We start from the raw sequence: 15,895 nt of genomic DNA, 5'->3' as shown, positions 1-15,895 counted from the left end.
GCGTTGGTCTTGTGCCATTATAATGGCACAAGATTAGATGGACTTGATTAAGTCCATCTCACATAGGGAAAAATGATAAAAAAGGTGAAATGGGCCAATATGACCCATTTCACATTTTTTATGTGCCCGCCATGACCCCACGATAGACGTCAACCCGAAGCGTGGCGAGCGCAGCGGTACGCGTCCTCCGACCTTTTCATTCCCCTACTATCCACGTCGGCGTGGAGTTGAGAATATATAGTGTGGCGAGCGCAGCGAGCCACCGAGCCCGAAGCGTGGCGAGCGCAGCGAGCCCCGCGAGGGGACGCGTATACCTGTGAAGTTATACGCGTCCCCTCGCGGGGCGCGCTGCGCTCGCCACGCTTCGGGCTCGGTGGCTCGCTGCGCTCGCCACACTATATATTCTCAACTCCACGCCGACGTGGATAGTAGGGGAATGAAAAGGTCGGAGGACGCGCACCGCCGCCCCTCGCGGGCTCGCTGCGCTCGCCACGCTTCGGGTTGACGTCTATCGTGGGGTCTAGCCCACTTAGTAACATTTGGGGGGGCAATTGAAAAAAATCTGGAGAAAAAAAAAAAAAAATCGGGTGAAAAATCGGTCGGTCGGATCGGTCGCATCGTATGCGACCAAATCGCATGCGATGCGATCGATCCGATTTTTTATCTTACGACCACAACGATCTAAATCGTTGTGGCCGTGCTAGGAAACAAGTACCAAAATAAATATATTTAAAAAATGGCTTGATTAAGTCCATCTCACATAGGGAAAAATGATAAAAAAGGTGAAATGGGCCAATATGACCCATTTCACATTTTTTATGTGCCCGCCATGACCCCACGATAGACGTCAACCCGAAGCGTGGCGAGCGCAGCGGTACGCGTCCTCCGACCTTTTCATTCCCCTACTATCCACGTCGGCGTGGAGTTGAGAATATATAGTGTGGCGAGCGCAGCGAGCCACCGAGCCCGAAGCGTGGCGAGCGCAGCGAGCCCCGCGAGGGGACGCGTATACCTGTGAAGTTATACGCGTCCCCTCGCGGGGCTCGCTGCGCTCGCCACGCTTCGGGCTCGGTGGCTCGCTGCGCTCGCCACACTATATATTCTCAACTCCACGCCGACGTGGATAGTAGGGGAATGAAAAGGTCGGAGGACGCGCACCGCCGCCCCTCGCGGGCTCGCTGCGCTCGCCACGCTTCGGGTTGACGTCTATCGTGGGGTCTAGCCCACTTAGTAACATTTGGGGGGGCAATTGAAAAAAATCTGGAGAAAAAAAAAAAAAAATCGGGTGAAAAATCGGTCGGTCGGATCGGTCGCATCGTATGCGACCAAATCGCATGCGATGCGATCGATCCGATTTTTTATCTTACGACCACAACGATCTAAATCGTTGTGGCCGTGCTAGGAAACAAGTACCAAAATAAATATATTTAAAAAATGGCGTAGGGTCCCCCACCCAGCAATAACCAGCCCCAGGCTCATTGAGCCGGTCCTGATTGCAGAAATAAAGGTAGGAAAAATGTTGGGGTCCTTTTTTCCTACCTTTATTTCTGCAATCAGGACCGGCTCAATGAGGTAACCAGGACCAGTCCATGAGCCTGGTGCTAGTTATAATTTCTATAAATAGCACCAGGCTTATGGACTGGTCCTGGTTACCAAAATACGGGGGCCAAAATGACTAGGGTTGCCCCGTATTTTGTAAACCAGCACCAGGCTCAAACAGCCAGCAGACTAATGCCACATGGAGAGTTTTTATATAAGCTCCCGCTGCGAAAGCATTAACCCCCTGACTGGTTAGCCAGGGGGGTCACCACTCCCCCAGGGTCCTGGCCCGGGCTTTTTAACACCATCAGCACAGGTCACTTTAACTCTTTGTAAAGCAGTTTATATCATATGAAAATGACCTTAACCAAAGGGGCCAGCTATGCTTTTTGGAATTTTCAAGTTGTTAAACATAAATAATTTATAGTCCTCATAAACTATTCTTAGTGGAGCCACAGTGGGGGTGAGACCCCAAAGGGCCAACTCTGGTTCTGATCCCCAGAGGCAGCACACATTTTCAGGACCCTTACAGTGACAAAAAATGGGCCCATGTCACAAGGCCACACACCCTTTCTTGTTAGGCCATGCCCCCCCTACAAGCTCACGCACCTTTTTGCCACAGCTAAAGCATGTCCAGGTTCAACGGGTTTATGAGGCAGGAATACAACTATTATAATGTAAAACTAGGCTTTTTACATAAGCAGTGCTATGTTCAAACATGGAGGCTTAAACAATTTTTATAACTATATTAAAACTGCAAATCTATTATGGACTTCTCATTCATCAAAATGAGCTAATCTGCTCAAGTCATTTGATATCATTGGCGTTTACTGCCACGTTTAATTAGCTCCATTGGTTCACTGGATATCTTTCTAGACTGTAGATCCTGCTGATTCTAATATCCATTCAAAGTGCTCTGAGCATGATCCAACATATTTCAAATGTGATTCACATGCCCAGATAAACATACAGACCTTTATACTGTTTGAGCAATGTAATGAAAGTGTTTGCATATTGATATACATGGTCTGGCTTATTTTACGTGTTTGTACAGACATTCAACACCAGCACAAATATGTCTACCATGACCTTTTCATAAAAGGATTTTTTCTTTCTAAATTGCCAGAACCTGATTTCTGCATAATAGCAATTGCGCCATTTGAATGCTTATCGTTTACTTGTGCTCTGCTGCTGGGTCTGCTTAGCATTACTGGTAAGGACATCAAACTTGTGAAGCACCAGACAACTACTTGAAAGAAGCTTTTTGTAACATGAATCCCCTTTTAATTAATAAATATGCTATGGTGATCCTTGTGTCAACCGTGCTTTTGAATACTGTTCTGAACAACAGCCAGGACAGACCCCATTCACACCACATGCTGGACCCAGTATACAGGTGGTACATTGCACCGGTATGGAGTCTTTCTTTTCTGCCAGCATTCTCTCTACACTTTTTCTCATGACCATTACCTGAGTCACTGGTAGTTGGTCGCTACATTGGTCACTGGACCTAGACTATTTTTCATGGACCCTTCACCGCCAAACTGTGGCACGGTTAGACCTGGCAAAAACGCAGATTGCGGCAATGAAAGTGTGGTATTATTGTTAGCCAATTTATCGAAGTTCAAGTATAATGCTATGGGAAATTATATTATCTTGTGCAGATTAAGAAAGTGAATTAAAAAATACATAATCCTAGTGAAGCTAGTTTTGGGTCTCTGTACATATTGTTCCTTCATGTTTAGTTTGATAGAATTTTCTCCCTCTCCCACGCTTCTCTTGTTTTTGAAGATTAACTGATAACGACAAGATACTTATGGGGAAATAGTTGGCTGAAAATACTTCCCCATTTAAACACTTGTATTTAATGTGTAATTTATTTTAGATGACATTGTGCATTTTGTGGAGTCAGAGCCGGCCTTAGGCATAGGCAAACTAGGCAATTGCCTAGGGCATTTGGAATGCCTAGGGGCACCAGCAGCTTCTGCTGATTAATAGGCCATGCAGCTCGTGGCCAGTTCTGCTAATGTTGGGTGCCTTTTTTTGCTGAAAATGTGTCTTATATGCATTGTTATGACCAGCACACTCAAGGAGCTTCCAATGATTAAAATGCCTAGGGTATTTGGAAGGCCTATGGGCACCAGCAGCTTCTGCTGATTAAAATGATATGCAGCATGCCTATATTCTGTGTGTGAGTGAGGCGAAATCTGCATATGAATTAGTGTATTCATGGAAAGCACTGTAACATAGCATTCCGTATGCAGCTACAGCCACAGTCGCACACAGAATATAGGCATGCTGCATATCATTTTAATCAGCAGAAGCTGCTGGTGCCCATAGGTCTTCCAAATACCCTAGGCATTTTAATCATTGGAAGCTCCTTGAGTGTGCTGGTCATAACAATGTATATAAGACACATTTTCAGCAAAAAAAGGCACCCAACATTAGCAGAACTGGCCACGAGCTGCATGGCCTATTGAGGCAAGATGTATGAGGAAACATCTGTATCCAGACAGAGGCAGAGGTCACAGTGTTAGCGGCTGTGCGAGTGCTGTCTGCGGGTGGGTTGGTTGTGCAATAGAGTTCGGCATATGTGTAAGGGGCATTATGTGTGTCATGGGTATAAGGGCATTACTTATGTGCAACATGTGTAAGGGGCATTATGTGTGTCATGGGTATAAGGGCATTACTAATGTGCAACATGTGTAAGGGGCATTATGTGTGTCATTATGTGTATGAAGGGCATTAATAAAGGTTGGCATAATGTGTAAGGGGCATTATGGTTATAAGGACATTAATAATGTGTGTCATGTGTAAGGAGCATTACTGTGTGGTATTATCAGGGGTACAGAGAGAAAGGGGTAGGGGGTACAAATCACCCAGGCCAAAGTCTGATGGAAGGGCCCAGTGGGGGCCCCAGGCCCCCTCCCCTTGAGTGACAGCAGCAGCTGCAGCTCTTCTCCTCTGCCCAACACACACTGCTTTGTGCTGGGTTGCAATGTGGCCATGGAGGTGCTTAAAATGCAATATTTTCTCAGGATTATTTTCTAAGGGTATAATGTGAATATCGTGAAGAATAATGTACATAAGGTAAAGTGGTACTACTGTGTGATGTAACTTGAATAAGGGACACCTTTGCATGATATAATGTGAATAAAGTTGCACTACTGTGTGGCATAATTTGAATTGGGGGTACTATTGTGTGGCCATGCCCCTTCCCAGCAAGAACACACTGTTTGGGCTGCGCACCGAATGTGTGCACTGTTTCTATTTAAAATATTGCGGGTAGGAGCACCAAAATGATGACTGCTATGATGAGGGTTGATGGTGCTGGGAAAGGGGAGCAGGGTCAGAGGCAGAACTAGTGGCAGTGCTAGGGGGCACCAGCCAAAATCTTGCCAAGGGTGTCATTTAGGCTAGGGCCGGCTCTGTGTGAAGTGATGGGACACTTAGGTGCTTGGAAGGTCACTAGTAAAGAATTTAAAAATAACCCCAAAGTCTCTTACCACAAACTGCTTGTGAAAGCCAAAAAAAGAAAATGCCAAACATCCAGTCCATAAAGGAACGGAGGAGCATGAAAGATAAAATCTGCTACAGTATTTCTACTGTTTATTTATTTATTAACAGTTTCTTATATAGCGCATACATATTTTGCAGCGCTTTACAGAGAATATTTGAACATTCACATCAGTCCCTGCCCCAGTGGAGCTTACAATCTATATTCCCTACCACATGTACACGCACACACAGACATTCTAGGGTTAATTTTCTTGGGAGGAATCCCGAGTACCTGGGGGAAACTCACCCAAGTATAGGGGGAATATACAAACTCCACACAGTTAGAGCCATGGTGGGAATCGAACCCATGACGTCAGTGCGGTGAGACAGTAATGCTAACCATTACACCATCCATATCATTTGGGTAAAGATTGCTGATGAAAAAGGCTATGAAAATGCCAGTTTTTAAAGTTCCAAGTTGATGTACAGAATACAGTAGTAGCTGCCATACTCTAATCAGGTATTCAGATGCTTATTTAATTCCTCAAATGATTTAGCTGATTTTTTTTTCCCATTTCCAGTTCTAATAAATCTGATCCAAAAACTGGTGTTGGTTGTTTGACCATGGATATTATACAGTATGTACCTCTTTATAAGAGTTTCTTATATGACTACTGTAGAGAAACTTTGCTTTAATGAAAGCAGGATGCATACAAATGTTTGTGTTGCTATGTACATATACATGGCCAGATCTCCTTTCTTATACTTTCAATGGATACCCCAGGAAAATGGTAAAAATACTTTATGGCTGGTACAGGCCAAAAAAGGTACAGTTGGACTGTATAAGTATATAACATACCCTAGTACAGTCCACAAGCATTGTACAGCTAACATTGTTTAATTGCTTCTTATTGCCCTTGTTGCTTCCAGTATCCCTGTGGAGGGCAAAATATTTCATTTATTACAGTGTGTTTACTTGTGAGCCACACCTACTTCCCTCTTTGTCTGCTTTCTAGTATCTAGTTATATTACTGTGTGTTACTCAACTCCAGTTGTACAATGATTTATTTCTTTATTAACAGTTTCTTATATAGCGCATACATATTACGCAGCGCTTTACAGTGATGCAGAGAATACATGCGCTATAGTATATAATCTCTTATTCACTAAGTTATAAATGATGTTAGTACTTTGTTTTTCTGCAAGAAGAAATGTTTAATATATTGTGTTTCTTAGCACCCAGCACTATTTTTTGGGGAAAAAGGTCCAGGAACTCCAGGTCTGGATGTGGATCAATTAAATAAAAATAGAGAGAGACAGATTATATATATATGGCACTTAGTAAAACTACGTTTTTTCTGCACCAAGACCTGGAGTGACGTTCTTCATTTGGATTGTTATATGTGTAAGGGGGAAACCCCTGTAACAAATATAATATATATATATATATATATATATATATATATATATATATATATATATATATATATATATATATATATATATTGTATTTAGAAACAAAGGTGCTCACCGGTGACTTTAGAATAACACTTTTGTTATGGAAAGTATATTTTGGCCCAGAACAGGTTCAGGAACTGAGGGCCTTATTTTGGTTCACTCTTTCTGACAAAATACTTCTTAGATGGACAAAACCATGTGCACTGCAGGGGGGCAGATGTAACATGTGCAGAGAGAATTAGTTTGTTTCTGTGCAGGGAAAATACTGGCTGCTTTATTTTTACACTTCAATATAGATCTCACTTTGAAGTAAAACCCCAAACAAATCTAACTCTCTCTGCACATTTTGCATATGCTCCCCTGCAGTGCACATGGTTTTGTCCATCTAAGAAGGATTTTGTCAGAAAGAGTGAACCAAAATAAGGCCCTGAGTTCCTGCTGGTTGCTGCTTGAAAATAGCACTACTAGCACCATTGTATCTGTAAATTATTTGGGGTTTTCTGTTGTCAATTATATTTACATTTTGAATTCAATATTCTTGTTTTCTTTCCATTGCAGGAGCATTCATTGTTTGCTGGACCCCTGGCCTGGTTCTGTTATTACTTGACGTGTGCTGTACAAAGTGTAACATTCTGGACTATGAGAAGTTTTTCCTGCTATTGGCTGAATTTAACTCTGCCATGAATCCCATTATTTACTCCTACCGAGACAAAGAAATGAGTGCCACATTCAGACAGATCTTATGCTGCCAGCGAACGGAGAATGCAAATGGTCCACAAGAGGGATCAGACCGCTCTGCATCTTCACTCAACCACACCATCTTGGCTGGCGTCCACAGCAATGACCATTCTGTTGTTTAAACTAGGACAAGACCGGTTTATTAGCCAAAACTGTGGAGGCCAAACTTGAGTGTCTGCCCCACTGTTGAATGGGGCAGAACATGCATTGTGCTAACTGTTCCTAAACACTAACAGGCTACTCCAAAGTTACTGAACTCAGATGAACATTAACAAATGAATGTCTAACATTGAAACTCAGTAGCTAACCTACTTTGAACATTTTTATGAACTTGCCACATTGTCTTTTCATGTAGAACATAGATCTTTTTAAAAAGGTACTGTATATTCCATTAAATAAAAACATACATTTCCTTTTTTAGTCCCATCAGCATGCCTGTGATGGAAACGGTTTTGGAGTGGTTTGGAAACATTTGTATTAGCTGCACTGCCTTAAAGGAAAAAAATAGATACAGTATTTTTCTAATATAAACAAGAGCATTGTGCTAGTTTTGTGCGTAGTCATTCTCCGTTATATGAAGTTTTATTTTATAAATATATAATTTTGTTATTTTATTTTTTACATTTTATTTTCTAGATGAGACATTTGTAGTTTCCAGGAAACGCACAACTTGTCATAACCTCTAGACAAATAAACAAGATAACAAGTGGCGAAAGTTATCTTCTAATGTGTACCAATATCAGTATTTGGGCCCTAGGTTAATGAAGCTCAATAGATAGTAGGTTGGCAGAAGGTACATGGGATAAAAGATCCTAGAGGACCATCTTTCTGCCATGCTGTTTAATGGACCAGTATTGTCACATACCTTCTTGTTGGTGTTTCATATCTGTAAATCCCGACCTCTGTCTTTCTAGGCTTTGAGGTTTCAAATAAGTGGAAGGCTCATAGCCGAGGTTTCAAATAAGTGGAAGGCTCATAGCTTCATGGGAATTTTTAATGTCACACAGTGAAAGTAAAGAATCACTCTAAGATTGGTGATCTCCAGGTCTACAACATATAAATCTTCCAAATCAATGACTGAAATGTATTAAAGTATTTATGTTTAGGATTCAATGCTTGATCATCATTGTTTTGTGGGATTGTTGTATGAAAGTCTTCCTCCTGAAGAATTATGATGGTCTCATTCTCCAGTCAACTAGTTCTGATAGCTTAATAAGGGAAGTTAGTGTCTTCTTAGGTGAACCTGTCAAGCTTTACACATTCCACTCATTTAGAATTCACCAAACGAAGATACCTGAAGTTGTTCACAATTTCAGACTCTATACCACTATTTAACAGAATAAATTTAAATACTTATTTCAAAATGGGTGTATGAAAACTTATTTACTGAAAAGAACAGCTTTCCAAAGTAAAAACAGCAAACATCTCTTCACCCAACTGCCTCAGTAAATGCCTTCTGTACCCTAAACCTGTACTAAGTATTAATCCTGGGCTATAAGCTACATTTGGATGTTTTTATTTATAACCACTTTGTCAATTGAGAAATATAAAGGCTAAGCGTTTACAGTAATGTACTAGAGCAAACTGGCCAGTAATATGTATCAACGGGAATATCTTTAAGTTTATAACAAAAAGTAGATGAACATCTAATGTAACGTATACTATTTATATACTATTCTGTACTTTTACAGGACTTTATTGGAAAAGTTGTTTTAGTCTAGTAAAATGGACTTCATAAAAGGGGCATATCCAGTTCACCCGTTTGGACCTATTCAATTAGTTCATACAACTCCGACTGCTAAGATCTGAGGGTGCACTTTTCCTCACAGCATCTAGATCTGCAAGGAAAAGTCCATATTAAAGTGTACCACCTCGCATTTGGGCCCATAGTTTCTGCATTTTATTTGGAATCTATGGGTTATCATCTGTTTAAAATGAAGAATGATTGAATAGATCTAGACAGGAAACAAAGAGATTTTCCTGCGCGGTATATCATGCACCTAATTGGATATGTCCCAAAGTATCTCAAATAATGTCAACATAAGGAAACCTTTTCTGAAGGTTACTTAATTACAGCATACATACAAGCTGTATTTTGAGACTTTGAGTCAAATGGGAAGTGGGTAATGATTAAACTAATGTAATGCACTAACAAAGCTGAGGATTAAAGGGATTGAAGAAAATGGTACCTTATTGACTATTATACATATCTAGTAATAGGTTAAAAAAGGCAAACTGTAAGGTTATGTAGTGTTAAGTAGCTGCTCGATGAGTATTTAATAGGTCTTCTTTAAGAAGTAAAATGCATAAAGTCTTATTTAATAGCATGGTTCAAATAGCACAACCAATCTAAATTTTTCTTTGATTTAATGATTTGTCTAACTTGCACTAGATTGATCAAGTTGTGATCTTTTTGCTAGAGGTTACAATACTTTGATGTTATGTGTGATATAGAGTACAAAGGAAGCAAAACCTCACTGATTAGGAGACCAGCTTTTCTGCAGCCCTACATTCATTTTGAAATGTGTCATATTTATTTACTACACTTTTATTTCTGATCTTTTCTAATAAGAATTGGAGATACTGTAATCACAATCACACAGACTAAAAGCATAAGGAAAAATCTGTATGATATAACAAAAGCAGTGTACAGTATCATTTGCAATTTTCCAATTAATACATTTCATTTAGATGTGAATATCTGGTTTTCATTCCAAATCCATGGATACCTTTTTCAGATGTCCTCAAGTGCCCTCAATATGCATTTGACCTATTACAAGCGATAGGCGCAATACAACATTTATTTTGAATATGAATTAAGAAACAAACCAGAACACTCACCAGGATAACCTATTGTGCTGATGACTGATTGTTGAATTATAAGAGTAGTATTGAATTTGTTACAGTAGGTATTTTATAATACTTTTTCTCTCTCCCATAAATCTGTCATACGGCTTCATAATAGCCAGACACGTTGGAAATGGCAGAGAAATTACATTATTCTAGATCTGTTTATTCTCATGAATTTATGTACATGAGATTTTCTAAAGATACATTTCTTGATTGTTATTCAATCGCCAATATATTAGGCTTTAAATTGTCTTAAGAATCAGAATCAGAAACAGATTTATTGGCCAGGTATACTTGCGTATACTAGGAATTTGTTTTCGGTTTGCTGTGCAGCAGCCAGGTGGGTAACAAGTAAACAGCATACAGTATAAACAATAAACAATATAAACAGGTGGGGGAACATGTTCAGTCATACAGAAAGTTATTCCGAGGGGACACCATGTTAGATTATGTGCAAAGGGTTATGGCGTGACTAGACAGTGATGTGTTCATGAGGTCACGTGTCAACAGGTGAAATGCTTGAGGGCAGAAACTTTTTAGGCATCTGGTGGGAATAGCCCTGTAGCATCTGCCTGATGGCAGCAGGTTAAACAAGCCATGGCCAGGATGTAGTTGGTCCTTGACTATCTTTGTTGCCCGCTTTTTTGCTCTGGACAGGTACAGGTCCTGGACAGAGGGAAGGATTTGTCCCAATTTTCTTCTCTGCAGTTCTGACTACCATTTTGGAGTCTGTGTTTGTCTCTCTTGCTGGCGGAGCCATACCAGAACAGTATTGAAAAGCACAGTACAGACTCCACAATCGCGGAGTACAAGATGTGTAGTTGCAGGCATTTCTTTGCTTTCTCTATAATGAGTATTGTTAGAGTTTCTGGTCCTGCACTTTTTCTACTGCATATACTGGAATTTATATTTGTAAATGGTTTGCTTTTTTTCATTACTGGAACACAGTGGTCATTCGCTACTGACTGCCTGGCAGCATTAACAATTATTGAAGGTTTGTGTCAGGCCCCGCTTCGTAAAAAGTAGGCATGGTCATAAATTACTGGGAGCTACTGGTAAATCCCCCAGTACCCTGGTGGGCCAGTTCGAGCCTGTTCCTCTAATTTGTTAACTTTTCCATAATACAAAAGCAACACGCAAATCTTTTTGTATCATAAAGGTTAAGCAAAAATTCAAGGTATTTTGTTCATGAAATTTAAAGGGATTTTTGTAATGTAAATTGTAAAAATTGTTCCAGTTTGAAATTTTGTAGACAAAAAAAATTTCTTGCTTGCATACAGTATTCGCATAATTAAAAAAAATGCTATCTGTACCAGTCTGTTTAAATAACACCATATAGATCAAGATAATCTCATTGGTTAAATTGATCCTCTTATCCCCCACATACAGAAATGTTTTTAAATAAATATTTGTAAATATAAACTATAAACTTCTGTACAGATTAGTAAAACAAAATATTCATTCATATCAATCTGTTTGGGTTTACAATATATCTCACTCATAGATTATAATTCATTAACTAATACAATTACTGAACTGAAAATGAATGTTATTGTTTGCAGTAGAAGACTTACTGAGGGTTTAGAATAACACAGATGGGATGGTCAGAGAATGTTGTTAGTGGATACAGCAGAGTAAGAAATGGAACAGGTGGTTGCGTGACTAATCTATAATGCAGGTGGAAGTGACCTATGAACATTGGCAAATGAAATGTAGGTTAAGGCACACACTCTTGGTAACAGAACGTGAGCATTATTGAATGCACACAATTAAGATGTTTTTATCTTAAATGTATATAATAATTTGCAAAATGTGTTATTCAGATCTCTTCATAAAACATTGGGTTTTGGAATGTCAAGCTTTTATGGCTAGATTTAGATTTAACCTAATGTCTCCTGTTATTCCCTGTTATATCGCCATTTTTTAGGTACCTGTAATTAACAGTACTTTATGGAACAATACAGTTATTTACCAACATTGTCAAAGGTCAAAATGTGCACTAAAATCACAGCAACTAATCAAATATGACCTTTCATTTGTATAGTGCACTTTATGCATTAGAAGCAGATGTCTGGTTGTGTGATTTTTGTGGAGATTTATATGGTACCTTCCATACAATGTTTATAATGTTTGTTCTTAATTGTGACTATTTCAATGTTTTTCTATGCAAGATTAACCATTTTCAGCAGGTTAAAGTCAATAAATATGATTTGCATAGCACAAACGCTGTACATCACAAATCCGGCAGTGTGGTTTTTCTCCACATTCTTCATACCCATACAGCAACTATGCATTAATTTATAGTGGACTTAATTTTAAAAAAATCAAACCAATCAATGTTCACAATAGTGTACATATTATTTTTTTAAACTGTGGATATCCAAACCCATTCAGATCAGCAATTGAAGATACCAGGAGAACCAACTGTTTACCTCTCACTGAGGACATACCTAACACAGGGAAAAAGGTTATTTTTTTTATACGATTAAAGCATGATAATATTCATTCAGTAGATTCAGATGATGCAATGTCACACTGAATGGTTGGCTCAACAGTAGCAGAAAGAAGAGTAGTACCTGGAATGACCTAACAGGTCTCCAGACGGCTTGACCATGTGCATGCCTTTACTGTCCGTTGGATGCTCCAGGCTGCTCTGCCACTCCATTCCATGCACCCTTGAAGACAGGTGCAGGTGATGTGGAGTACCACATCACTAGTGTGCTCCTGTATGGATTCTTCTTATGATGTTTTCTGAATATGATCTACATCCATTAGGCTAAAGGAATGAGGTCTTTCAAAGCTTGGAAATATATAAAGCAAAAATATGTAACCTAAACTTCCACGTAATATGGAGGTAAAGTTAAAGAACAGTTCTTTCTGTATTACTTGTCTATTAAAGGTGCTAATTTTTTTATGGAGAATGAAAGGGAATGAGCAGACTGACATTCACATTTCACTTAATAAAGAAAATCAGGTTATCCTGTTCTTTAAACACATACATTTAAAACAAAGTTTTATTTTTTGGTATTAATCTAACGTAACAAGCACCTGTATTAAAATGGCCAGATGTGACCTCTAAGGTACAATTATTGTGAAAATAAATGTAATGGGTGAATTGTTCAGTGTGACTTGCAGTCTAAGCAACAAACTGTACCTCAACTATTGTTCCCAAACCACTGAGGACATAATCCTTTCCCTAGATTTTGTCATGTCTATTACGAGCTGTCTTGGAAGAGAGACAATCTCTGCAAGAATGCAACCAATGCAAGAATTGGCTTTAACTTCATTTGGCTTAAATCCTTATTATCATTGTTTATTTGAAAGATGCCACAAAACTCTGCAGCATCGGACAAAAAATAATACAAAAGAATAAATCATCCATACAATTAAGTTCTACTCAAACACAAAACAAGAAGTTGCGAGGTTTAGAGTATATGCAGAAAGCGGATATTGGGGGCCTTGCATCTAAGAGTCTAGGCCATAAAAGGAAATTTTTAAGCATGTGTGGTCTGTGTGTTGCTGTCATCCTACCAGCTACACTAACATGAGGGATCCATCTGCTCACAAAAGCACTACATGGCTACATGTCATTGGTGATCATTTTACTAGTCATTTTGGCCAGGTGGTAGGTTCTGTAGGCTTGTCCTGTGTGTAGCCAGCAGCATATCGCTATTTTTTTGTTTCATTACTAAACCAAATTGTGTGTATTGTTCTGTTAGCAGGAAGATCTGTTTATACATGACCCAAGAAGACTCCACAATATGAGCTCTATATTTTTTATAGCTGTCATAATTCTGACAGTTTAGAGCAATCCAGCTAATAAAATGATTCAAATATAAACTGATCTATAAAGCAAAAGTAACTGTTTGCTGAAATGTCTAAATAGAAAAGCTCTGCTGTCGGGGATCCAGACTGTTGCAGATCTGTTCTGCAGTTCATTTTTCATTCATTATATAATCCCTTGTTGCCTATAAAGGTGTATCCAATTCAGATGCCATTTATTTGCTTGTACAGTACATATTTTCCCAAAACATTTACTGGTTACACTGTTCTTTTTTCCTCTGTTTTCTTGAACCATGTACTACACGCCTAATTTTTAGATGCCCTGTTAAAATACATTTCAGATATGTGCTCTGTATGGCATACGACTGTATTATGATTACACCAATAGATTTTGAAAAATAATCATGGGAAGTGGTCCAAAGGTCCATGCATCTACAGTGTGCAAGGTTACAGAATTTTGGAAAAGATGTGTTTTAAATCTGTTTTGTCAAAGAAAAACCTTTTATCTCACATGTAGATAATGCAATCACATGATTTATACATACACTGTGTAAGTCTTGTTTCAGTGCCATTCAGTATTTTATTAAAGGACTGGATCATAAAACAATTTCAGGAGTAAAAAAAATGTCAACCAGTTTTGTAACTATTTTGTATTTGACCCTTTGACTTAGGAGCAGTTTGTATTTTTAACTATAATTTTCATGTTGACTTGTAGCACTTAAGATTTTAGCAATTTTTGCAACCCAAATGTTTAAGTTGTACAGTAAGCAACAGATTAAAACAAATAAAAGTGTTATGTTTTTAGATTGGTCTTCCTGTATTTCTCCCAATGTGTTATACACTGTGAATACTTTCATTTTGCAATTTACCACAGAAAAACTTAGTGTTCCCTACCCTCCAGGATTGTCAAGGTGGGCAAACCTCCTGGAGTTTGCTGGGACTACCCATTCACCCTCAGTCATAGGGCGGTATTCAATGAGCCTGATTCGCCAGGTTTTTATGGCGAATTTGTGCTGTTTGGCGAATTTCTGTCAAAAACGGTGAATCACCCTATTCAATGACCACATGGCGAATACATTTCTAGGTTTTTTTCACCATGATTCACCGAGTAGCAATCGCTATCTTTTTATGGTGAAGTGGAATGTAAACTTTTAAAATAAAGTGTTTTGTTTTTTACATTTGGTGTAAAAAAATCAGGAATTTTATTCTGAGGAGGGGCATGCTATTTTTATTCATGTGCTGTAAGCACATGAATATATATTTAATTTTAAAAATAATATTATTATTTTTTATTTTATTTTTACACAGCATCCAGCAGGTGGCGCCAGAGTGGAGCCGCTCATTACATATTCATATATTCACTGCACGATCATTTTGATCGTGTGTAGTGAATATACGCTCGCCTGCTGGCACCCCCGGGGGGGCAGCCTGTGCTGCCTGGCACCCGGGGAGCACACCTAACCCCCCACAAAGGTCTGGGCTAGGCAGAGAGACTACCATCTCTCTGCCTGGCACCGTCCTGAGGCTCCCTGCGGCAATCGCCGCAGGAGCTCATATTCGCCTGTCAGGGGCAGCGAGCCCCTGACACGTTGAATACCGGAGCCCGCCGGCTCCGGAACGTGGCGAATGTGCAGCGAATCCAAAAAAGGATTCACTGCACCTCGCAGGTATTCTCATTGAATACCGCCCATAGTGTTTAAATACTGTGACACAGGTATTTGCAGTATGCCGATATCAGGCCCTGTCGTCCCCCCACAGTGCTGCTGACATTCTCCTCACTGGGCGTCTCCTGAAGAGGAGACTGAAGCTATTTAAGGGTTGCCTACTTTTACAAACAGCCTACTTTTACAAATAAATACTGCAAACCGCTGCAATCTCCTGATATACTTGTGACTTTCACACTCATCGGTTGTATGAAGCAGTGATAAGAGTGGAGGTGTGTGCCAGTGGAGAAGTGTATCAAGGCAACCAATCAGCATTGAAGTTAAGGCTCCCATTCATTACAGCGAGGTATCGCATGCGGTACCTC

At 39.5% G+C, this 15,895-nt stretch overlaps 1 protein-coding gene across 4 annotated transcripts in view; it reads left to right on the top strand.

Moving 5' to 3' along the window:
- The window catches only part of LPAR1 (lysophosphatidic acid receptor 1), a 121,756-nt gene extending 107,086 nt beyond the window's left edge, over positions 1-14,670 (top strand). For 3 of the 4 annotated variants that reach the window (XM_083184039.1, XM_083184052.1, XM_083184062.1), the window contains one exon: positions 7,054-14,670. In XM_083184039.1, the coding sequence (XP_083040165.1) occupies positions 7,054-7,355 (302 nt within the window). In that variant the 3' untranslated portion in view covers positions 7,356-14,670. The remainder of the gene's footprint in view (positions 1-7,053) is intronic. The other variant, XR_014473507.1, reaches the window with a different exon arrangement.
- Positions 14,671-15,895: the final 1,225 nt, after the last annotated feature.

The sequence above is a fragment of the Crinia signifera genome, chromosome 1 (genome assembly GCF_055691185.1).
Source record: "Crinia signifera chromosome 1, ASM5569118v1, whole genome shotgun sequence".
NCBI classification, from domain to species: domain Eukaryota; kingdom Metazoa; phylum Chordata; class Amphibia; order Anura; family Myobatrachidae; genus Crinia; species Crinia signifera.
This window is presented reverse-complemented; position numbering and strand designations above follow the sequence as displayed.